The sequence below is a fragment of the Centruroides vittatus genome, unplaced genomic scaffold (genome assembly GCF_030686945.1).
Source record: "Centruroides vittatus isolate TY-2023 unplaced genomic scaffold, ASM3068694v2 contig_2033, whole genome shotgun sequence".
NCBI lineage: Eukaryota > Metazoa > Arthropoda > Arachnida > Scorpiones > Buthidae > Centruroides > Centruroides vittatus.
The window spans coordinates 247,186-273,795 of record NW_027121260.1 but is presented as its reverse complement, the minus strand read 5'-3'; the positions used below and the strand labels follow the sequence as shown (position 1 = coordinate 273,795).

At 32.8% G+C, this 26,610-nt stretch overlaps 1 protein-coding gene across 1 annotated transcript; it reads right to left on the bottom strand.

Moving 5' to 3' along the window:
• Positions 1-4,718: 4,718 nt before the first annotated feature.
• LOC136970580 (zinc finger protein 271-like) lies at positions 4,719-26,272 on the bottom strand. The gene is made up of 4 exons (XM_067265029.1): positions 26,242-26,272; positions 21,913-22,443; positions 18,920-19,025; positions 4,719-5,850 (listed from the first exon to the last, which is right to left on the bottom strand). The coding sequence occupies exons 1-4, from the start codon at positions 26,270-26,272 to the stop codon at positions 4,719-4,721; spliced, it is 1,800 nt and encodes a 599-aa protein (XP_067121130.1).
• Between the last annotated feature and the right edge of the window lie 338 nt (positions 26,273-26,610).

Below are 26,610 nucleotides of genomic sequence, written 5' to 3'. Positions count from 1 at the left end.
AAAACTAAAACTTCCAAACAAGAACCTGAATGTAACACCCCTACTACTGCCCTCCCTTCAGGCCAGCGACGACGTACCCCAACTCCTCCACCCAAAAACTAATCCAAGCTTTCATGAAACTACTCCAATGGAATGCTACCAGTTTCTCCAACAAAATAACTCAAATTAAAGCTGATGACACATGGAAAAATGTTTGAAATCATTCTCATCCAGGAATCTTGGCTTCAACCGAACCGCACCCTAAATTTACCGAATTACAATGCCTATTATACCTACCGTGTCCATAGTAAAGACGGTGGGCTTATCACTTACATCCTCAAACAAATCCCCTGCTCTCTGGTATCTTTGAAGCAGTCCCTCTCTCCAGGTGACCCCGAATGGACCATCACGACCATCTACACCCCCTCTCTCATCCGTCTCATTAATGCATACTCACCCCAGTCTGCTGCTCGCAGTGTGAACCCCTACCTCGATACCCTTCTGTCACTCATCCCCCACATCCCCACCATCATCTGCGGCGATATTTCACGGCCGAGGGTTATGCCATCCTGCAGGCAATCACTTATGCCACCACCCCTTGCGACAATGCCGTCATCTGCACAGATTCCAAATCTGTCTTCTCTGCCTTGATTAATTATAATGTCAACTCCCCTACCATCAATCGAAGCATTCACGAACGTCTCCACATCCACTACTGCCATGGCAAACACTTACATCTTGTTTGGACTCCAGCTCATCTAGTCATCGGAATCAATGAAAAGGTTGACGCCCTCACCAAAAGTTACCAGTCCACCTCTGTCAACTTCAACGACATCACACCTGAAAACCTCTCCGCGGTCTTGCGCTATGATCACCAACAGAACATGGAAGACGACTGGAATCACTACCGTAACCACTCCAATTACCCCTGGTTGAACGACTCTTCGCATACCAGCATTCCCTCCAACGTCCTCGTCAATCGCGCCAGGACCAACTTCCTGCTTACGAATCACGCTCTCTTCTTCCGGAAAATTAAAGAGACGGACAAATGTAGTACTTCCCCCGACCAGATCAACACTTCTTCGCATCAATCTCGACTACTGCCCCAATTTCAACAATATCTGGCAAAAAATTCTAAACGACTATCCTCTCATCATGTCACATAACCCCAAGATCTCCAACTATCTTAACCTCAATCTTCTTTCCACCTGTCAGGAAGCCCTGACTATTATTTTAAGAGTACATCAAAACGTTCCGCTACTAGCGGGCGTCACCGCCGCTCCCATCAATACACACCTACAAGCTGTTCTCTGACTTCACTGCTAGAGGACGACCAGCCAGCAACTAAACATTTACGGGACGCTTAAGCCTCGCAGCAAGCGTTCATCCAACAATATTAAAAATGGTCGTCAGTGTGTAATTGATGAGCATGAGTCAGTTCGTTCGGTAAGTGCAGCATCACCTCAAACAGTCGCTGTTGTTAATGAAATGATTCAAAGTAACTGCCGCATTTCTTTGAAGACACTGTCGAAAAAACTGCTCGATGTCCTGTTTTCCCTTCTGAAGAAATTACTGAATAGAGAAATTACATTCTGACGATGTTAAATTGGCTGTTTGCAGATGGTTGTATGGCCAGAAACTGGCATTCTACAACGCAGGAATCTTCAAGCAGGTACCACTGCGACAAGTGCTTGAACCTGAATGGTTCTTACCAGTATGCCGAGAAGTAGCCTAATCTACATATTACGTTTATTCTGTATTTTCCATAGAAATTAAAACTTTTGCAGAAGTGATATCCAAAGGTTGAGCAGCAGTTTCGTAAGAAATAATAAGAAATTAGTTTCAAGAAATAAATAATTATTTGAGAGAGCATGCAAGTGATATTCTGCAAAATTCTTTCCGTATCTTCAATGCAGATGAAACAGGGATGTTGTTTTTTCTAAAAACTGGCAAACGTCTGGGACCTAACGCATATAACTTTTATAAAGTTGCATCAGGACAAGAAAAACAGTGTATCACAGTTTTGTGTAATTTTTCTGCAAAGGACCAGTCAGTGGATCCTATGATAGTGTTTCCATACAAGAGAATTCCAAAGCATATTGTAGATTCAGTTCCAGATGGCTTTGCAGTAGGCGGAAGTGATTCAGTTTAAATGATAAGTGCCACATTTTATGAATATGTTGCAAATGTCTTTTACCACTGGCTTCTGGACAAGAATGTCCAAATTCCTGTATTATTGCTTCCTAATGAACATAAATCCCATATAAATGAGTTGTGTTGAGAATTCTCCTTTTTCGTTTGTTGCCAAATGCAATTCATATTCTCCAGTCTTGTAATGTTGCAGTTTTTCGACCGCATAAATATAAGAATGGAAATATTATCAGAAAACACAAAAAACAATCATCAAAATCAGTTTACAAAACTAACTTTGCAGCTGTATTATTTGAAGCTTACAAGAATGTTTTGAAATCAGAAACAATTCAACATGTGTTTGAAATATGTGGTTTGTTTTTTTTTTTATTTAACTAGGGTGGATTATTCAAAATGTATTTCTGCGAAGCGAAAAGAAATAAACATGGTTAATTTACTAATTATAAAAACTATGTAAATGTGCACTGCAAATGATAGAAAATGAGATTTCACTTAATTTGTTATCAGATTTCAAAGAAGCCATTGCATTTGAGAACAATCATATAAATTTAAAAAATTATTGCCATATTGACTATCTATGAAACACATTTTTGTATGGTCAAACTGATAATTTGTATAACTTTGTATGTATGATATTTTTCAATTAAAAACCTTTTCTAAAAATCAATATTTCTATTATAATTACTAAATCTGAAATTACATGACTGAATTACATAAAATTGCTAACACATATATAGTATACAGTGCCAAGGGCGTCGCCAGGGAGAGGGGCAGAGGGACAGTTGCCCTCCCCTAGAAATTCGAAAAAGTTTTTTAAATGCTAAGTTTTAATTAAAATAATCTTTTTAGACTTCTTGTAGGTTAAAGAAAATGTTTTATTTGAGATATTTCTTTCCCGGTACATAATAAATGATTAAAACTTTATGAATCGTTTCTATTTTACCTACATACAATTCATATCCTCTATCAATTTACATCATCTTGCCCCCCCTTACCCATTGGCTGGCGTCGTCCTTGTACAGTGCTATAAAATTGCATATAGTATCCTAATATTCTAGTTATTTATTACTAGTCACATGCGATCGTTCACTAGCCTTCAGCTAGTCAACTACTAGATGCATATGGTCATTCACTGGTAATTTTTAAATTTTAAAAACTTCACTTCATTAATTTAATAACTTTACAGAAAATTAAAAATTCATTTTCTGAATGAGTAGTGCGAGTTCTTGGTAACGTGCAATGACCATTACAATGGAACTTCGTTATACGACTTTAATCCGTTTCTGATGTTTGGACTTATACCGAATAAAACGTATACCAACTTTTATAAGAAGTAATGTAAAAATGATTAATCCGTTCTCACGTAAAAAAAACCTCTCTTGATATAGTATATTAATGGGGTTGTAAAATAATTTAAACACTGTTTGAGCACATTAAAAAAAAATAAATTTTATTATAAATTTTTAAAGTTATTACAGTATATTGTAATATATTATTTAAATCATTAAGTCAAAATCAAATCGAATCAAATCAAACTCTTCTTAGATACTAATGATCTGCCACTTTTTGAAACAGTGTCGTATTTTTTATATTTGTTCTATAACGAAACAATAACAACAACAATAATAATAATTAAATTGCAAAAGAATTTGAAAAAACAGAAACCGTATCTTTCACCCAAAATTAAGATTATGTACAGAGTCAACGATGTTAAAGAAGTAAATTGTGCCAAGTGATCGTTATTGCGCTTATAGAACACTAATAATCTGTTTAGAAATTGATTTAACCTCTTTTGCAACGTTAGCAGATTTAATAAAGTCTTTATTTTTTACGATTCTCAATATCGTTGTTCTCAGAATACGGTATGCAACAGTTAAATCTCGACATTCATGCCACTTTCATATTTCTAAACAATCTCTTTTTTCCAGTTCCGTTGTGATTCTAGTCATTTTTTTAGTTCTCTATTGCTTTTCATTTGCCTTTTTGCAATTCATGATTACTAAAAACAATAAAAATTTTACTTACAAATTAAAATCAGAAGAAATTTAACAAAGTTATAAACCGTAGCACCGCGAACGTCTAATGTGGTCTAGTACACCGATAGTGCTACTTGTTCATAGATGGCGCATATAATTGAATTAAGTCATATACTGAGCAAAATTTGTTTCGTCAAAACAAGACGTATTCCGAATTGGGCATATTCTAAAGCAGATGTATACCGAGGTTTCACTGTACTTATGTTAAATGTCTTTTGAGTAATTATATTCAAATTTTTTTATCAAGTTGTTTAATTAATCATTTACTGGTGCAACTATACTATAATTAACACAGGCAAGTATCGATGGAACGACATTTTATTCGAGAAAGTTTTACATAAAGACATTTTAATTATATATTGTAATGTTTTATAGTTGAAACTTTTCGAATATTTGAAGAACATCATTTTAATTTATAACCAATTTTGCTTACACATTTCGATCATTATACATCAAAAGAAAAAAAAAATTAATTCAAGTTCAAACTTTCAAAGTGTAAATATTCTAATGTAATTTTAGATCATGATTTAGAATGAATTTAGCTGGATATAATTAACATTCATATAGTTTTTGTCTGTTGTGAATCTGAAGGTGCCTAATTAAGCTTCCCTTTTGTGAAAACTTCTTTTTACACTCATCACAGCTGTAAGGCTTTTCTCCAGTGTGGACCCGAAGGTGTGCAATTAAGCTTCCCTTTTGTGTAAACGTATTTTTACACTCGTCACAACTGTAAGGCTTTTCTCCAGTGTGGACCCGAAGGTGTGCAATTAAGCTTCCCTTTTCTGAAAACTTCTTTTTACACTCGTCACAACTGTAAAGCTTTTCTCCAGTGTGGACCCGTAGGTGTTTAATTAAGCTTCCCTTTTCTGAAAACTTCTTTTTACACTCGTCACAGGTGTAAGGCTTTTCTCCAGTGTGGATCCGTAGGTGTTTAATTAAGCTTCCCTTTTCTGAAAACTTCATTTTACACTTGTCACAAGTGTAAGGTTTTTCTCCAGTGTGGACGCGAAGGTGTGCAATTAAGTTTCCCTTTTGTGTAAACGTTTTTTTACACTCGTCACAACTGTAAGGCTTTTCTCCAGTGTGGACCCGAAGGTGTGCAATTAAGCTTCCCTTTTCTGAAAACTTCTTTTTACACTCGTCACAGGTGTAAGGCTTTTCTCCAGTGTGGATCCGTAGGTGTTTAATTAAGCTTCCCTTTTCTGAAAACTTCTTTTTACACTCGCCACAGCTGTAAGGCTTTTCTCCAGTGTGGACCCGAAGGTGTTTAATTAAGTCGGACTTTTGTGTAAAGTTCTTTTTACACTCGTCACAGCTGTACGGCTTTTCTCTAGTGTGGACCCGAAGGTGTGCAATTAAGCTTCCCTTTTCTGAAAACTTCTTTTTACACTCGTCACAGGTGTAAGGCTTTTCTCCAGTGTGGATCCGTAGGTGTTTAATTAAGCTTCCCTTTTCTGAAAACTTCTTTTTACACTCGCCACAGCTGTAAGGCTTTTCTCCAGTGTGGACCCGAAGGTGTTTAATTAAGTCGGACTTTTGTGTAAAGTTCTTTTTACACTCGTCACAGCTGTACGGCTTTTCTCCTGTATGAATTTTTTCATGCCTTTGCAAATTTTGTTTAGTTTTGAAATTCTTCTTACAGTGTTCACATGAAAATTTCTTTTCGTTCCTTTCTCCTGCAATTAAAAAAAATTGTTTTTAAATTAATATTTTATCCATGTATAACAGAAAGTTTTTTAAATAATAACAATAATTAAAATCAATAATAATAGTAAATTAAATAATAATAGTTTTATATTTAAAGGCGAATTTCTTCATAAATACACAAAAGAGTAATTTTAGAAGTAACAAAGTTCGACCATAAATGTATTATGTTACTAATATTTTTCACAACAGCTAATCAGGGATGACATTAAAGTAAACAATTTCTGTAAAACATTCTCCACGTGTATTTATATCTTTATGAATTCTTTTTATATCTTTGCAGTGGATCTTCCGCTTCTTTTATATTTTTAAACGAAGAGCTCTGATGTAAATAAAGCAGTGTATCTAATACACAATTTTGTTATAATCTTGGACAACATTTTCTTCAAAACTTCATTCACTGTTTCATCCAAAGAACGTCTGAAAGTAATAACAACATACATAAAATTAATTGCATAAAATTTAATTTTACATGAATTTAACTTTGAAATGTATTATTCATATTCGTATTCATTCTTATTTTTAAATGTAAAGTTATGTAATATCTTAGATTCAGATGATAAGGATATTGTATATTTAAAAGCCTTGTGTTAAGTATACTTCCCTCATAAATCGTTCTCGTAAGAGGAACTCGTAATGTTGGAACATGTATAATACAAATTCTTAAGAGTAAATCATTGTTTTCATTTTTCCAAAAATTGAATTTCGTTCTTCTCCTTTTCACTTTTTGTTTTCTATTTTTTCAGGGTGAAGATCAGCTAAATAAAAAATAAATAAATAAAATAAAACGATTTGAAATATCAGAAAAATTCATTTTCAAAGTATATTGTACAGTGAAGAAAATTTCTATTCTCTACGCTAAATTTTTAAAAATATATATATTCTATTACTAAATTATTCGACATTTACAGATGAACAGTTTAAGCATTTACAAAAGTAACAATAAATTTTTCAGAAATTTATTTTGGAAATTTTAACTTTTTTGTGATAATGCGTCATTCGTGAATTTTTTGAAAATTGTTTTTAAAACATGTCTATACGAAAAATATCTTCACAGAGTGTAATGGCGGGCAAAAATAACTCTAAATTGGAATAAAACTGTTACTTCAAGTTCGTAATACTTTTAGTCGACTGCAAATCTAACATCTTTGGCTCTGTTGGTCGAACTGCAAACAAAATAACAATTGGCACAAGCTTTCCTTTAAACATGTAGAAAGAAGTGTTATTGTGTGGGCGTGGATGTCGACCTAAGTAGATAGAAGAGATAGAAGACGTGTTTAATGATGGAAATATGCTTGAAGAATATCAATACATTTCATTAGAAAATGTAAAAACTTCTGCTGGAAAACTTCGGATCTCGAATATCTTACATTTTCATCATGATAATCATCCAAAACACGGGTTTTGTAAAGTGGCTGTTGTACTGTTGGCAAAAATTGAATGAGTCACAGACAAACTATAAACCGAAATGTAATTGGATATTTATAAAAGAAATTAGATGGAAAGATCGAAGACTCAAAAATCACTACTATAAATGAACTGAAAAGTACGTTGGAACAACAATAATCAGAAAATTTGTGAACACCACAGAAATCCTATTAATGGACACTCACTGCAAAACTGGTTGAAAGCTGGATTAAAAAGAAAAGACAATCCAACAAGATATATCAAAAGATTGAATATTTTAATAACTAAATTTTAAATTGAAGTAAATGTGATATGTTCCATGACCATTGTTACGTAATTTTGTTTCTCTACTTTTCTATTTTAAAATGGAATTCTTAAGAGCCGCCGCAAACTACAGGAAGCAAGAGCTAGCGTACTCTCGGTCGCGCTCCTAAGCCCCGCCTTTTTTCCCATGATGCTATGGGCCATTTTTGCTAGGTGAGCTACTCGAGCACGAAGCAGCCGCAAACTACACAACGTTTGCTCGCGTAACTAGTCCACATGACGTGGAATTTAGATGTGGATTGGCTATAGAACAAAGATTTTATTATAACCTATACTTGTCAGTTTTCGTTCCGTCAGTTATTATAACTGACGAAAACCTATCTGTCAGTTTTCGTTCCGAACTTTGAAACAGCATGGGAAAAATATGCCTATTAGTTAAGCCTAACTAGGCTTAAGCCTATTTATAAATAACTATTTTATCTCCTGCAAGTTTTGTCCAATGCACATGAAATTTCGTTTATAATGGTTTTATGTTCTGGCTGAAAATATACGACAATTATTTTGCGGAAATATTAACTACGTAATAAACGTTTTATCGATTTCGGATCTGCGTCGTACTTACGTTGCAGTGTTGCAGTGACCTCAGTGGCCACGTGATTTTCACCTTTCACCACGGAGTTTCCCTTTACTGCAAGTTTAAATATATTTGCAAATGGCGTATTTTAAAGTTACTTTATTAAATTTAAAATTTAAACTTAAAAAAGCTCAGCGGCATTCTTTCGCTTCAATTAAATTTTTTTTTTTAAATGTTGTCCTGACCACGTAACGTATTATCCAAGAAGAAGTCACGATTTAAGAAACCCGTTAGCTTCAATCGTTTCTTTCTCATAAGAAGCATCAGTCGTGCTTGACTGGAAAATTTTTAGTATTTACATAATTTAAGCTCATTTTTATTCATATAATTTCATTTAATTTAAACGTTGTCGATAATTTTAAATAAACAATATGGCATTTAATATTAATAACTCTGCTTAATGCCTTTAAATTATTATTATTCTACGTATTTTCGGTTTATATTTTAGGGCTTAACAAACACAGCAATCGAGTATTTCAGAACAATTTATTACACTTTGCTAATTATAATATTTATTACAATTTTAAATAATTGTATACTCGATTGCTGTGTATGATAAGCTTTTAAATATAAATTACAACAACCTTCGTTCATGCGAAAATAACATTGAATAATATGAAATTTACTTGTTTTTTTTCAAAAGACGTAAAAATTTAAATATAAATTGATAAATAACACTAAAAATAAAAATAATTCCATTAAGACTAAATGAAATACAAATATCTAACAGAATTATGGGTCAAGGTTTCATTTTTATTAGTGATGTAACGAATAGTAAATTTGGCCTCAGCCGAATACCGAATATTCGGCCAGGAGCGTGGCCGAATGGCCGAATATTTGTCAAAACTATTCGGCTTGATTAATGCACGCACGAAAATTTGCGCGCAAACCGCATTATGGCAAGAATCGCGCACCCTGCTCTCTATTGGTTCGCTGTCACTACGATTTTTTCTTCCAGTAGGTCTAAATTATTTAAATTAATTAATTAAATTATAATTATTAAAGTTAATATGAGATGGAGCCTAACGTCTACCTCTAGTGCCAAATTGCTTTATAATTTATGTAATAGCCGTAAATAGCCCGATATGATTCGGCAGTTGTTGGTATTTAGATGTAAATTTTGACTTATAAGTTATTTTATTTGCAATCGATCTTTTTAACTTTTTAATTAAGCACTAAAATTTTGTTTTTACCACGTATTTGTAGACTGAATAGTACCCTAAGGATACACTTTAGTGGAGACATATGGTCTAGTTTCTCCCCAGTTGTGGAACAGTTCAAATATAATATTGGGGGGTTTCTATTTGTGAAGTTTTGTGATATTTTGTTGCTATTGTTTTTGTCAATATTTTTAAAATTAACATGATTTCAAATGTTATCTTTTGTATATAATGAGAAATGCTCATTCTTTGCTTTATATATAAAAATAAATTGTATATTAGTTACTGATCTTCTAGAAATAGATAAATAATTCATTCATTAAATACGATAAGTTTCAATAAAACGTTTCGTAAATCATTTTAAAATATCGTAAAAAATATTAAAATATACGCGAATACGAATATAACATAATTAACTAAACAATAACATTAATGCCCGATACATTCTAACCTACACGCCATCAATGCCATAAGATATCGGGCTAGATAAAGGCTATAATACTATTTAATTACGAAATAATTTAATACTAGAGTTAGATGCTATTTCTTATTAACTTTAATAATTATAATTTAATGTTCAGTATTAATAAAAGTTACCAAAATGATTAATTTACTGTGTTTTTGTTATTTCTTACTCCTGTTTTTAGGTATTCGGTATTCGGCCGAATAGGATGAATACCGGGTAGTAACCGAATATTCGTTACATCACTAATTTTTATTATAAAGAAATCGCTACTACTCACAAAAGAGGTTACTTTTTACCTTGATTGTAGAGATTCTTTCACTGTAATTTAAGCTGGCTTCATTCTGAAGTTCCTTTTTTTTCACTTTCATTTATTAGAAAAGATAAATTACATTATTCTTTATTCCCGAGTATTCTTCAATCTGAAAAAAAAAGAAATATAGACCTCGTTTACACAGAGAGAGTGCCTTAACACTAGACTATTGTTTTCGTCAACTTCCTGTTTCTTTTGTTTCCTTTGTACACGTGGTCTAAATCCTTTCTAAGAATAAATTCCTGAACGAGAAGGGAACCACCTAGCGAGGAGAACCCTAATTAAGGAAATTTCCCTACATTTAGAGAATAGGGTCTGCTTTTACAACATAGAAAAAATTTGTTAAAATTCTAGATTTGTAAAGAAATTTTAATTAAAAAGTTGAAGAAATTCAAGAAATTTACTCAAAATTTATGTGGCCGAGAGTGTGCTATGTTAATTTACATATAGGGAAAATCGACTGTTTTTAACACGTGCATCCGCTTCTGATAAACTGATTCGCTAACAAAAAGAGGGCCGGACCGTACTTCTGACCCTCTCCGTGTTAGCGAACAGAAGGGTACGAGGAAATTGTTCATAAAATTAATAATTAAAGAATATGCTGCGACAATGCTACTCAATTTTCATGTCAGACTTGTGTTATTCGTCCAAGCGCAAGTAACGTGTGAAGATTATTCGAATGTGGAGTCATAATATGTAACAAACAACGAAAATATGAGAAAATAAATATTAAGAAATAAAAATTTTATTTTACCACATAAAAGGGTTAAATCTAAAGTTAGTTTTTTTTTAGCAAAACAAGAAATGACGTCACTATATTAAAATCTATAGTTCTATAAGCTTTAAACGTAAGGAATAATAATAGTAATGGTATACCATAGTAATACAAATAATAATGTTAATGATACGACAAAATAATAAAATAATTATGTTTCACGTAAAAAGAACCCTAAAATTGCACTGGAGATTCCATTACTTCAATGTCTGGTAATTTACCGTCACGTCTATCATAGTGCTGTAGACAGTGTAACTTTCAGTCTTAAAGTTAAACACTCGATTTTCAGAAAATGTTTTGCTAGGTGGTCTGCATTTCCCATCACTGTGACCGGTCCCTAGAGAGCTATTTTTAAATGAGACGTTAGACAGGAAAAAGGTAACACTGGAACAAACAAAGGCAAATACGATAGTACTAATTAATTAATCAAAATTAAGCTGTCTGTCATTTTATAATGGTTAAAAGCATAAGACTTTTTAAATAAAATATTGATTAAAATTAATATGTAACAATGTATGATAATTTGATAAATAACTGATCATTCTAGTCTTATAAATGAACTGCTGACTATATCCTTTATGTCTTAACCAAAGTTTATTTATTTATTTTTACAAATAAGCAGAAAATTGCAGAAAAATATTGATATCTCGTCACGAATTAACACGACGTGACATTTGATGATAGGGATGCTGTGTTTCTGTAAACAGTCGACTTACAGGGACAATCAGTTAATCGCTCGTCAGTGATGGTCTGGGGCAACAGTTTCCAATTTTTTTTTCGTTAGCGTACATGCGTGGCATTCGGCGATTTTTTCCGCAAAGTCGTTAATTACTTTATCATAAAAGTCGCTGGTCGTCGATTCCATCAACGTATTTGAAAGCTCTTTTTCTATCGAAAGCAAGGCTAGCGACGACAATTTTTCCTCTGACCGAGCGAGTTTTTGTGGCCAATGTACGAATTTGCTTCGTGGTCGAATAACTGCGCTCGACATACCCATCGGTAGATGGTACCGTAAAAATTAATGATATTAAATCGTATAATTCTTTTAGTACGTCTTTGTTCAGATCGACATTAAAATATAATATGTTTTATGTCTAAGAGTTACTTGTCAATATAGTCCGGACACGAATATCAATATTGCGATTAGCTACGTAATTTAAATAAATCAAAAAATTTCCCATAAAATTTATTTAATTTAATATAAAAGACATGCGTTAGAAAACTTTTCTTTTCCTAGCAGATAAGTCCAGCATTGCTTGGGCAAAAAATAACAATAGCGAAGATTAAGATTATTATGTTATAGCCAACCTTACCCGTTTTCACAGAATGCAAGAATTAGGTCCCACTGTTTCCAGAGACTAATTAGAGAATTTTTAGATGGGTCTAAAAATATGTTCCATTTCCTGCAAAAACGCATAAAACCGCATCTGCTCCTGTAAATCTTGTACGTCGCTTTCTCTTAACACTTCCGTTCTTAACACTTTCAACTCACACATCTCCCAGCTGTTATCTGCGATTTCGTTCGCGCGGATTTTGCAAGCAAACCCTATTTACATTCAATATTTCAACAACCATAGTAAATTGTTATATAACACCTACCGCTGAGAATTGCTGAGAATCAAACCAACTGTTTTTAAATTGATAAATTTTCTGGAACGTTTACAATCGTTCTATAATCGAACCAATATGCAATAACAAATTCGAATTTAAAACGGTTCGAACATTTGGTTAAAAAATCGAAATATATAAAACTATTTATATCAATGTCTGAAATGTTATCAACTTAATATCCCTAAGTACTCAATGAAGACTAAACGTAATTAAAAACAAAAAATCACATCTAAAATAGTACAATAGAAGCCGATCTTCAGGTTAGGACTTAATGCTCTTCCTCTCCCCCCTGCGGGGGGAATTTTCGAGATATAGGCTCATAAAGAAAATAAATTTCCAGACCCAAATTTGCGGCTACGAGTTCATTCCGTACAGGCGGTACCTGAGAACATCGATTTTTGGATACTTTTTCAAGATATATTTTTAGTAACTTAAAACATAATTTAATTTTTTTTATCAGTTGCAATGTATAAGTTGTGGTACTATTTATTCGTAAATATGAAAAAGTTGTTATAAAAGTGCACAGTATAGCTGATAATTTGATTATAAGATTTTACTTTCGAGATTTTTTTGGGCCAGGAAAATTTATCATGGAAGAATGATATAAAATTTATAGGCATACTTTTCGCTAATCTATCAATAATTTGCTGGAGTCCACCTCGTACTGGAACACCCCGTATATCTACCTACGTTAAAAGCAACATACTTGTTTAACGGGCCAAAAAACTCACGTCCAGGGAAATTAAAACAACACGAATAATTATTAACAATATTTATTAATTCAAATTAGCTACAGATAAAGACAGATTTAGAATTTATTTTATTACCTTAACATTAATGGGAGAACTGAGTTTGCACATCTATAACCAAGGAAACATAATTAGGTGCATATCCTGACAAAGATAATGTGGGTTCACCGGGAAGTGGACGGAGCGGTACCTTTTTTTTTGGCTGACAGGTCGGTGAGACCTGCCCACGGTCAAGATGGCGGGTTAAATTTGTTACGCGTTACGCGAGTGGAGGAAAAGGATGGGTCCGACGATAGAGCGACGGCGATATTCGAATATCGCCGTCGCTCTATCGAGGGTACCCTAAACTTCCGAACGAGGGTCCTCGTTCGGAAGAGTATTCTCGACTCGGTCTTTCTCTCCGGCGTCGGCTTCCTTCCGGACGGACACTGCGTAACGGGACTTGATAGGAATAGACAGACACTGTGTAACCGCCCCCGTTTCCTCTCTGTTCCCTTTTTATCTTCTTGGTCACGTTACTCTTCTTTACCAACCACCACATTTTGGATTTAGTTCCTTGTGATTTATTCCTGACTCCGTGGGAAACATACAATAGAACATTTTTATTGCTAAATTTTTGTTCCGGCGGATTCGAATTTTTACAATAATAATAATGAGTCTTTAGTATGGGAATCAGTCAAGACAGAATGTTGTTTAGTCTTCGTTAAGTATGAAAATGGCAATTCACACAGGTATGAAGATCCGAAACAAGAATAAATATATTCGCTACATTTGGTGATACTGGGATATTTTTCTCGGTTGACGTATTTCCAAAAATCCAAAAATATACAGGTCTGTTGCCGAAAACGCTCACTTATCAAATAAAAATATAGGTAAGAAATAGTGTTACCACCCCTCCGGTTTTCACCCGGACAGTCCGGGAATTGACTCACTGTTCGGATGAACTATTAATTTCGTCCGGGAATTTCCTAGAAATTGTGAAATTACGACGACATAAAGTTCTTCCAAATATTTTTTATGAATTTACACCATTTGAAGAGCGAAAGACCTCATACTTACTGAAACTCATCTGCCATTCCATCATGCTACTCTGTTTACGCTGACGCGCAACCTCCCTCTCGACCTTTTTTTTTTTTTCTTTCTGCTTGTACTTCGTACTAGGGATCGCAATCCAGCAGTGTCATCATTCCAGCTGGATCCAGCGCGGATGTATTTTTGGTGCAATAAAGTGTTATCTATCTATCTATCCAGCAATTTATGATTTTTTAAGGAAAAAAACACTTTTTTTTAAATACGTAAGAAACTTTTATTATTTAGACTGGTCACTATAAATCAGTAAAACTTCTTACACATTGAGGTAGTAAACTTAACTTTGGTTCGGTTTAACACTTGAGATAGAGATAATTAACTTGAATGTTTAGTTAGATTATAATTATAATGTAATCTTTAAGTTAAATACAGTGAAACCTCGGTTTTCGTTGACTTCGATTATCGTCGGTTTCGGTTTTTTGTCGATCTTTTTCGTGAAAAATTTGTCTCGGTTTTCGTCGGTGTGCCCACGCGACCTCGCCGAAATCAGAGGACGACTCACGTTTTCTTCTGTAGTATGGCGTTGTTTCTCGTTGTGCAAGCGTTAACCCGCACGTCTAGCGAAACAATTCGATTGCTTTCATTTCCTGTTTGTCGTGGTGGCTCGTGTCTCGTTAGGATGGGTCGAATCTGGGGACCTATTCTGAGCTCTTCCGATAACTCAACGAGGACGAAACACGGGACATTCGATAAGTTCCCTTAGCGAAAGGCAGTTAACGAACCTTAGACAAATCGCTATTCTGTGCTCCACGTTAAGTGGGTTTCGCTACGGGTAGTCGGTCGAGATGCGTCCGGGTTCCATGCTATCGACAGCTATTACGCTTTAACCAATCACAGTTTAGTTAACATTATATTTTTGTCACGTGATCTCAACCCGCCATTTTCTAAGCGAAGCACGTGGTTTTAGCATTGTCGTGTATCAGCGCTAGTGAAATAGTTTTGTTTTAAAATGTCGAAGAAAGGACAACGAAGCCAGCGAACTACAAGTCGCCAGTTCGAGATGCTCGTTAATTTTATGGAAGACAACCCTAAATTAATGTCAGGGAAGTTAGATGCTCCCTTTACCGTAAAAGATCGCCAGAAATTGTGGCAAGAAATAGCCGACCGTCTGAATTCCGATAGAGTCGGCTCACAAAAAGATCCAGAAAGATGGCGAAAAGTAACTGATAATTTTGAATATAAATATATGACTATCATTTTAATTTATACATATGCGAATGAAACCTTTCTTAGAAATAATGTTCATGCTGTAGCTACTTACTGTAAATTTTAATAAGAAGGCAATTACATTATCCATCAATATTCATAAACAGTTAAGATAATTATTTTTAAACAGTACAACAATATAGTTTATTAACTCTCTCTCCAATTGCTCGTGAAGTAAAATCATTCTTACACCAAAAGACGCCATGTTGTTTTCACTTTCGTTACGTTCTTAACGGCAGCTCGAGAGTGACCGATAACAAAAGCTTAGTTATCGCACGTGGCTATCGGAACCGAAAACGAAACGTACAGCTCAGAATGGCATTTTCACGATTGATTAAACGCGAATCACGTGGTTCCGATAGAAACTGGTTTTTATCGTATTCGTTAGCTTAACGATACTACTCAGAATAGGTCCCCAGGACCAATATGATTGTTCCGTACAATCCGTTGGATTTAAAAGAGAAAGCTATAGACGAGCGGGGACGCTGATTGGAGGACCGCTGGCCACCGTCGCGCATATATAAAGACAATTTAGGCGGGAGAATGGAAGCGGCTTTCGTCTGGTTAAAGAGAAGGCATCGTCTCGCCAACGACAGGGCGTGATACTCGAAAGTGTTAGTGCATCGTAAGGTGTTTTTTTTTAACGAAATTATATGTGATACGAACAATTAGCAATCATTGGCACTTTGGTTTCGGTCGCAATTTTTTGCACATTAAGTTTAGTAACTTGACACTGTTAGCTCCATAATGGGACCGAAGAAAGTTTTCAGAGCCGGCAGGCCTTTGAAGAAGATGGCGAGGAACACGATTGAATTGAAAAAAAAATCATAGAAAAATATGAGAGCGGCATTAAGATTGCTGAAATCAGTCGCATGTACGAGAAATCGCCATCCACAATAAGTTCTATTGTGTCGAAAAAGGAAGCGTTAAAGGAGGCTGATGTAGCGAAAAACGTAAATGTACTGATGAAAGAGATCTGAAACAATTGAAAATTTTGAACAGTTATTATTAATTTGGATCAAACAAAAACAATTAGATGGCGATTCTGTTTCGGAGACAATGTCGAATAGTATTTAACAATAATTTCGATCGTTGATTCCAACACTCCTCGCCGTCTTTCATACGCGAAGAAGAGTCTTCAGAAAGATAAATAACATCTTAAATGTTCATTTATTTATTATATTAGTCTTATATATTCATTTTATGTTCATTTTTTATTGTTTTTAGTATTAAACGCTATATTCATTTTCTAAAAAATGTGTTTTTGGTGCGTATTTTGGAGTCTCTAGAACGAATTAATCAAATTTACATTTATTCCTATGGAAAAATTTGTCTCGGTTTTCGTCGGTTTCAGATTTCGTCGATTGTTATCGGACGAATTATCGACGAAAACCGAGGTATCACTGTAATAGCAAAAGTAATACAACTAATTAATTTATAATAATATATAATAATGTAAGGACGGATAATCAGTGGCTAAAAAGCTATCAGTCTTACCAGTTTTCTTATATAAGCTCTACATATCAGTCTGTAGTTATTTATAAGTAATTTAATTATTAGTGTTAGTAAAGTAGTAGTAAGTAATTAGTAGTAGTCTAGTAGTTATTTATTATTATCACAATCACGAATCACATACATTCGTATCATCATATATTTAAGATACTGATACTCATTAATTTAATTAACTATTTAACTAACTAGGTAGTTTTTCACCAATTTTTACAATAAAATTGCCTAGCCTTGCCCACTAACCACTTATAGAATAAAAGTTAAAAACTTTTCCTTAATAGAATTAGAGTAGAAGTTATAAAATATTAGTCTTGTCTTGAATAAAGTATTTTAAAGGATTAAATAAAATTAAATCAATCACTTCTGTTATTGTTTTTTACTTATCTGGAAGTAGGATCTGAAGAAACAAATGGTATTGATGGTGTTGTCTTCCAACCCACTTCTTAATGAATTGTATATATATCCCGCTGCAAAGAAGGCCCTTCCTGTTTCTACAGTAGTTAGTTTCAGGGTCATCAAATAAACATAAATCGTTCCGTCACGTTATTTATTGACGTCACAACTGACCGTAAATTAGAATTATGCACCAGGACTAGGAGAGGAGTTACTTATTTTATTTACTGCGAAGACACTTCATTTAGCGAGAGCGGGAAGTCAACTGGCAATTAGATCAGCAGAGGTAAAAGGGCGGGCGGTGCGGTATAGAGAGGGAGTGTAGCACGTACCACACTGAACGACAACGTCACTCTTGCCGCTGAACAATAGCGCACGTAGCAAAGCGGCAACGCCGACAACGTAGACTTTTGCGCCATTATTTAGAAAGTTAATTAAGTATTTGCGGATCCGCAGCGCTGGATCCGGCACCTGGTGCCGGAGTCAGCCGGCCAAAAAATGCGCTGGATCCAGCTGGGTTGCTGGATGAGGGATCCAGCAATTGCAATCCCTAGTCCGTACACGTCTTCTATGCAGCTAAATTATCTGTTCTTTCTTTCTTAATTTAGGTTACATACGTTACTTCTACGCAAGTCCTAATCCCTAACTATAACCGATTTAGATCTGGCATGCACATTATTCTTCTCATTGTAAAATGACATTGCGCATGCGTCAGGAACTTCTGAACAAACCTGACCTGCCGTCCGGGTCAGCGATTTTGTAAAGGTAACAACACTAGTAAGAAATTCCACAATTTAATTTAAAACATAAAGAAAAGGTACTGTACAGTACTTACATTTTAAACAGAAGAAAAATTGAAACTCAACGTTGTCACCGTGGATGAATAATATTGATTAATAATAATAATATTAGTGAATTTTCGTCCGATGGAGAATATTTCTATAATTAAAATAAAGACTAAATCTGCCCAAAGACGGATCACCATTTATTTTGTCTGTTTTAAAAGGACTTTTTAATAACCTTCCGGCGACAAGTAACCTAAAAAGGAAGGTCAGTCGCCGAAAAGTGTTTTGTCTTGGAACACGAAATAAATGGTGATCCCTCTTTGGGCAGATTTAGTCTTTATTTTAATTATAATAATAATATTGTTAATACTAAAGAAAAGAAGTTACCGTATGACAGTACCAAATATTCAAGCTAAATGGCTGTTTTCTACGAGTTCAGACAACTGCATGCATATTGTTTTTGCGCGTTACGTTCACGCGTTTCGTTCGGTTACAAGTGTAACACATTAAGTCAAGACATCGCGAGCGATCGACCAAAATTGGTTTCGCGATCGACTTGTTGGCCACCCCTGTTATATCTAATTTAGAAACGCTTACATTATCGAAGTTTAAAATGTTCTTTAGTTGTTGATTGGAAAATCTATTCTTGTGCATCTTCATTAGTTTTGTAAGTCTCTTCTTGATGTCTTACCTGAAGTGTTTAGACAGGAGTTCGTATTCTTCTGTTGACATAATTTCTAATTTCTGAAATTTTAGGTCTTCCGCTCTTAGTATGACCAATTGGTGTGATTTGTCTGCTTTAATAATAAAAAATTATTTTGTTTTTTAATTTAGTTAATCTCTTGGATTTGCTAATTACCTCGCTTCATGGTGCGAAATGTTTAAAAATGGTCGTCAGTGTGTAATTGATGAGCACGGGTTAGTTCGTTTAATAAGTGCAGCATCGCCTCAAACAGTCGCTGTTGTTAATCAAATGATTCAAAGTAACCGCCGCATTTGTTTGAAGACACTGTCGAAAAAATTGCTCGATGTCCTGTTTCCCTTCTGAAGAAATTACTGGATAGAGATGTTACATTCCGACGAAGTTAAATTGGCTGTTTGCTGATGGTTGTATGGCCAGAAACTGGCGTTCTACAACGCAGGAATCTTCAAGCAGGTACCACTGCGACAAGTGCTTGAACCTGAATGGTTCCTACCAGTATGCCGAGAAGTAGCCTAATCCACGTATTTTGTTTATTCTGTATTTTCCATATGAATTAAAACTTTTGCAGAAGTGATATCCAAAGGTTGAGCAGCAGTTTCATAAGAAATGATAAGGAATTGGTTTCAAGAATTAAATAATTATTTGAGAGAGCATGCAAGTGATATTCTGCAAAATTTTTCCCGTGTCTTCAATGCAAATGAAACAGAAATGTTGTTTTTCGCAAAAACTGGCAAAGGTCTGGGACCTAACGCATATAACTTTTATAAAATTGCATCAGGACAAGAAAAACAGTGTATTACAGTTTTGTGTAATTTTCTGCAAAGAACCAGTCAGTGGATCTTATGATAGCGTTTCCATACAATAGAATTCCAAAGCATATTGTAGATTCAGTTCCAGATGACTTTGCGGTAGGCAGAAGTGATTCAGGATAAATGATAAGTGCCGCATTTTATGAATACGTTGCAAATGTCTTCTACTTCTGGCTTTTGGACGAGAATGTCAGATTCCTGTATTATTGCTTCCTGATGAACATAAATTACATATAAATGAGTTGTGTTGAGAATTCTCCTTTTTCGTTTCTTGCCGAATGCAATTCATATTATCCAGCCTTGTAATGTTGCGATTTTTCGACCGCATAAATATCAGAGAAGAAATATTGTCAAAAAACACAAAAAACAATCATCAAAATTAGTTTACAAAACTAACTTTGCAGCTGTATTATTTGAAGCTTACCAGAATATTTTGAAATCAGAAACAATTCAACATGTGTATGAAGTATGTGGTTTGTTTCCTTTTGATCCAAATAGGGCGGATTATTCAAAATGTATTTCTGCGAAGCAAAAAAAAAATAAACCTGATTAATCTACTAATTATAAAGGCTATATAAATGTGCACTGCAAATGAGAGAAAATGAGATTTCACTTAATTTGTTATCAGATTTCAAGAAGCCATTGCATTTGACAACAATCGTATAAATTTAAAATATTACTGTAATATTGACTATCTATGAAACACATTTTTGTATGGATTATCAAACTGATAATTTGTATAACTTTGTATATATGATATTTTTCAGTTAAAAACGTTTTCTAAGAATTAATATTTCTATTATAATTACTAAATCTGAAATTACATAACTGAATTACATAAAATTACCAATACATATATAGTATACAGTGCTATAAAATTGCATATAGTATCCTAAAATTTTAGTTATTTATTACTAGTCACTTGCGATCGTTCACTAGCCCTCAGCTAGTCAACTACTAGATGCATATGGTCATTCACTGGTAATTTTTGAATTTTAAAAATATCACTTCATTAATTTAATAACTTTACAGAAAATTAAGAATTCATTTTCTGAATGAGTAGTGCGAGTTCTTGGTAACCAGCAATGACCATTACAGTGGAACCTCGTTATACGACTTTAATCCGTTCCTGATGTTTGGACTTATACCGAATAGGACGTATACCAAACCAACATTTCCCATAAGAAGTAATGTAAAAATGATTAATCCGTTCTCATGTAAAAAGCACCTTTTGATATGGTATATTAATGGGGTTGTAAAATAATTTAAACACTGTTTGAGCACATTAATAAAAAAGTAAATTTTATTATAGATATTTAATGTTATTACAGTATATTGGATTATATTATTTAAATCATTAAATCAAAATCAAATCAAATCAAACTCTCCTTAATACTAATAATCTGCCATTTTTTGAAACCGTGTCGTATTTTTTATATTGTTCTATGAGCGCAATAACGACAATAATAACAACAATAATAATAATTAAATGGCAGAATTTGAGAAAACAGAAACGGCACCTTTCACCCGAAGTCAAGTTTATGTACAGGGTCAAATATATTAAAATAAAGAAATCGTGCCAAGTGATCGTTATTCCGCTTATAGAACACTAATCATCTGTTTAAAAATTGATTTAACCCCTTTCGCAACGTCTAATCTGGTCTAGTACACCGATAGTGCTACTTGTTCATAGATGGCGCATGTAATTGAATTAAGTCATATACTGAGCAAAATTAGTTTCGTCCAAACAGGACGCATTCCGAATTGGACGTATTCTAAAGCAGGCGTATACCGAGGTTTCACTGTACTTATGTTAAATGTCTGTTAAGTAATTATATTCAAATCTCCTTATCAAGTTGATTAATTAATCACTTACTGGTGCAACTACCCTATAATTAATACAGGCAAGTATCGATGAAACGACTTTTTATTCCAGAAAGTTTTACATAAAGACATTTTAATTATATATTGAATATTGTAATGTTGTTTAGTTGAAACTTTTCGAATATTAGAGGAACATCATTTTAATTTATAACCAATTTTGCTTACATATTTCGATCATTATACATCAAAAGAAAAAAAAATTAATTCAAGTTCAAAATTTCAAAGTGTAAATATTCTAATGTAATTTTAGATCATGATTTAGAATGAATTTAGCTGGATATAATTAACATTCATATAGCTTTCGTCTGTTGTGGATCTGAAGGTGCCTAATTAAGCTTGCCTTTTGTGAAAACTTCTTTTTACACTCGTCACAAGTGTAAGGCTTTTCTCCGGTATGGACCCGAAGGTGTGTAGTTAAGCTTATCTTTTCTGAAAACTTCTTTTTACACTCATCACAGCTGTAAGGCTTTTCTCCAGCGTGGACCCGAAGGTGTTGAATTAAGTGGGACTTTTGTGAGAACTTCTTTTTACACTCGTCACAAGTGTAAGGCTTTTCTCCAGTGTGGACCCGAAGGTGTTGAATTAAGTGGGACTTTTGTGAAAACTTCTTTTTACACTCGTCACAAGTGTAAGGCTTTTCTCCAGTGTGGACCCGAAGGTGTTGAATTAAGTAGGACTTTTGTGAAAACTGCTTTTTACACTCATCACAGCTGTACGGCTTTTCTCCTGTATGAATTTTTTCATGAGTTTGCAAATGTTGTTTAGTTTTGAAATTTTTTTTACAATGTTTACATGAAAGTTTCTTTTCTTTCTTTTTTCCTGCAATTAAAAAAATTGTTTTTAAATAATATTTTATCTATGTATAAAAAACTTTCTTAAATAATAACAATAATTAAAATTAGCAATAATAGTAAATTAAATAACAACAGTTTTATATTTAAAGGTGAATTTCTTCATAAAAACACAAAATAGTAATTTTAGAGATAACAAAGTTCGACCATAAATGTATTATGTTATTAATATTTTCAACAACAGCTAATCAGGGATGACATTAAAGTAAACAATTTCTGTAAAATATTCTCCATGTGTATTTATATCTTTATGAATTCTTTTTATATCTTTGCAGTGGATTTCCTGCTTCTTTTATATTTTTAAACGAAGAGCACTGATGTAAATAAAGCAGTGTATCTAATACACAATTTTGTCATAATCTTGGACAGCATTCTCTTCAAAACTTTATTCAATGTTTCATCCAAAGTACGTCTGAAAGTAATAACAACATCCATTAAAGTAATTGCATAAAATTTAATATTACATGAATTTAACTTGAAATGTATTATTCATATTCGTATTCATTCTTATTTTTAAATGTAAACTTATGTAATATATTAGATTCAGATGATAAGGATATTGTATTTTTAAAAGATTTTTGTTACGTATACTTTCCTCATGAATCGTTCTCGTAAGAGGAACTCGTAATCTTGGAACGTGTAAAATACAAATTCTTAAGAGTAAATCATTGATTTTATTCTTCCGAAAATTGAATTTCGTTTTTCTCCTTTTTACTTTCTGTTTTCTATATTTTCAGGGTGAAGATCAGCTAAATAAAAAATAAATAAATAAAATAAAACGATCTGAAATATCAGAAAAATTCATTTTCAATGTATATTGTACAGTGAATAAATTTTTTATTCTCTACGCAAAATTGTTTTAAAATATATATATTCTATTTCTAAATTATTCGACGTTTACAGATGAACAGTTTACGCGTTTACAAAAATAACAATAAATTTTTCAGAAATCTATTTTGGAAATTTTAACTTTTTTGTGATGATGTGTCATTCGTGAATTTTTTGAAAATTGTTTTTAAAAGATGTCTATACGAAAAATATCTTCACAAAATGTAAATGATGGGCAAAAATAACTTTAATTAAAATAAAACCGTTACTTCAAGTTTGTAATATTTTTAGTTGATTGCAAATTTAACATCTTTGGTTCTGTTGGTCGAACTGTAAACAAAATAACAATTGGCACAAGATTTCCCTTAAACATGTAGAAAGAAGTGTTATGGTATGGGCATGGATGTCAACCTATGTAGATAGAAGAGATAGAAGACATGTGTTTAATGATGGAAATATGCTTGAAGAATGTCAATACATTTTATTGGAAAATGTAAAAACTTCCGCTGGAAAACTACGGATCTCGAATATCTTACATTTTCATCATAAGTATCATCCAAAACACGGGTTTTGTAAAGTGGGTGTTGTACTGTTGGCAAAAAACGAATGAGTCACAGACTAACTATAAACCGAAATGTAATCGGATATTTATAAAAGAAATTAGATGGAAAGATCGGAGACTCAAAAATTACTATTATAAATGAACTGAAAAGTACGTTGGAACAACAATGATCAGAAAATTTGTGAACACCACATAAATCTTACTAATGGACAATCACTGCAAAACTGGTTGAAAGCTGGATTGAAAAGAAAAGACAATCCAACAAGATATAACAAAAAATTGAATATTTTAATAACTAAATTTTAAATTGAACTAAATGTGATCTGTCTCATGACCATTGTTAAGTAATTTTGTTCCTGTACTCTTCTATTCTAAGATAAAATTCTGAAGTAAAATAAATATGTTATAATCTTTGTTGTTGTTATACACGAAACAATAAAGCAGATTTATACATTATATAAATATATATCCAGAAATTGAAAGTTCTTATTACATTTGTTGCTTCATTCGCCAAATGACTTTGAGTTACTGCATATTTCGTAATGAATTAGGAAAATAAAAATGTAAAATGACAATTAAAAAATAAATATCAAAAGAAATGATGGAATCTTAAACATTAAAAGTTAAGAGGTTTGTTTAAAATTGTAATTCTTATTTTAAACTTGTATACTTTCTCGGAAAAATTATTTCAATGTTTAAAATAATGAAAATAAATGACTTTAACTTATTTCGTATAAAGACAAAGTTCCATTCGAATTAAATGACAATGCATCTTAAATTGCATGTAACGAGTTAGAGTCAAGTTAAAAGTATTTAATAAACAGTTTAAAAACTGTTAAATTTTGTTTTAAATTAGAAAATAAAATGTAGCAACGAGTTGCATAACTTTTTCGTCAATAACATTTAAAACTGCTAAAAAAATTCCGTGTAATCGAAAGATGTACCAAGTTAATTAATCTAACTGCTTAATACTAACGATTTTTGAAATTTAAATTTCCATTTTGTTATTTAAATTATCTCTCTTGGTTACTGATCGAAATTTATCGTAACAATAATTCAGTTTTAAGAATGAAACATTTGTATGTAATAAGTTATACAATATTTTATAAACGTTTTATACTTAATACAATTACTAAATAGTTGTAAAATGAAGAATTTCTTCCATAACTTATATAAGTCATTATTATGTATTATCATTCAATTATATACTCGTGTTTTAATGAATATGATTAAAATAAGTAATATGATGTTTACACATCTAATTGTTTTTTGCAAACTTGAAAAATAATTTTTTCAAAAGTTTAATTTTCTTTCAAAGAACAATGAAATATGACTTGAGCGATGAAAAAATCCTGCAACGAGTTTCGGAAACGTTTTGTGGCGCCATCTGTTACGATATTTTATTAAAAATAATTTTTTTACTTTTAATTATTATAAAATGGCATAAAAAACTTTTTTAAGGGTAAGCTAGGTTTAATTAAAAAATTCAAAATGCTAATAACGAGTAAAATCGTCATTAGTTCTGACCGTTACTGGAGATATGACACACGATTAAGGTTTATCTTCCCACCTCGATTAACCATCAAAATTTAATAGCATTAAATTTGGTAATTTCTCCGTAGCATAGAATCCTTCCTGCAAAATTTCTGAAATTTTCGACAATGAGCACAAGAGTTATTAAGCTTCAAACAGAGTGAACAAAATCGCGCGCCCTTCACACACACACAGTCAAATTTTTGATTTTTTTTGTTTTGTTTAATATTAACTCGACGTTTCAAAGTCCCGAGATAAAAAAAAGAAAAATCTCGAAAATTTATTTTTTGATCGATCACCGCATTTTTTTTCTGCTGTATATAACAAGGGGGAAAATAATTACTAGAGTAAAATAAATTTTCTAAACTACGAAAAGAAATCAATTTGAATAATTATCACAAAAATAACACACTACCCGAATGTTTTACGTATTTCGTTTAGCTTACACACCCCTTCTATGACGTGATGAAGTCTACGTTTAGGTCCGTATGTAAGAATAACTCGAACTGTTAAATTAATGTATATGAAACTACAGTATAAGACTAAATATTCTGAGCTAAAGGTAACTTATACAAATAAAACTTATAAATTAATATATAAATTTTTCTCTAAACTAATTTATTACATTTTATATTCACAGGTTGATTATAGGTCGATATTATTAATATACAAGCTGTTGTTTGCAGGTGTGTATTTTATACAACTCCTGTAATTTTTGACCGATTGAGATAAAATTTTGGTCATATTCTTTTTATGTTCCTGAGGAAAATATCCATTATTTTTTGCGGAAATACCAACTATATAATGAATGTTTTATCGATTTCGGATCGGCGTCGTACTTACGTTGCAGTGACGTCTGTAACCTAAACGACATCTCTGACGTCACCTCGATTTAATTATCCAGGGAGTTTTCCTTTGGCTGCAGATTTAAATACGTTTGCAATTAACGCGTTTAAAGTTATAATATTAAATTTAAAATTTAAACTTCAAAAAACTTCTATTAGAATTTTTTTTAAATACTTCGGTCCTGATACGTGACGTTGCATTATCCAATAGGAAATAACGATCTAACTAACCGTTAGCTTTAATCTTTACTGTTTCCTAAACAGCATTCAGTCGTGCTTGACAGAGAAATTATTTTATATAATTTAAACCTAATTTTATGTAATAAATTCATTTAATTTGAACGTTTTCGATAATTTTAAATGCGCA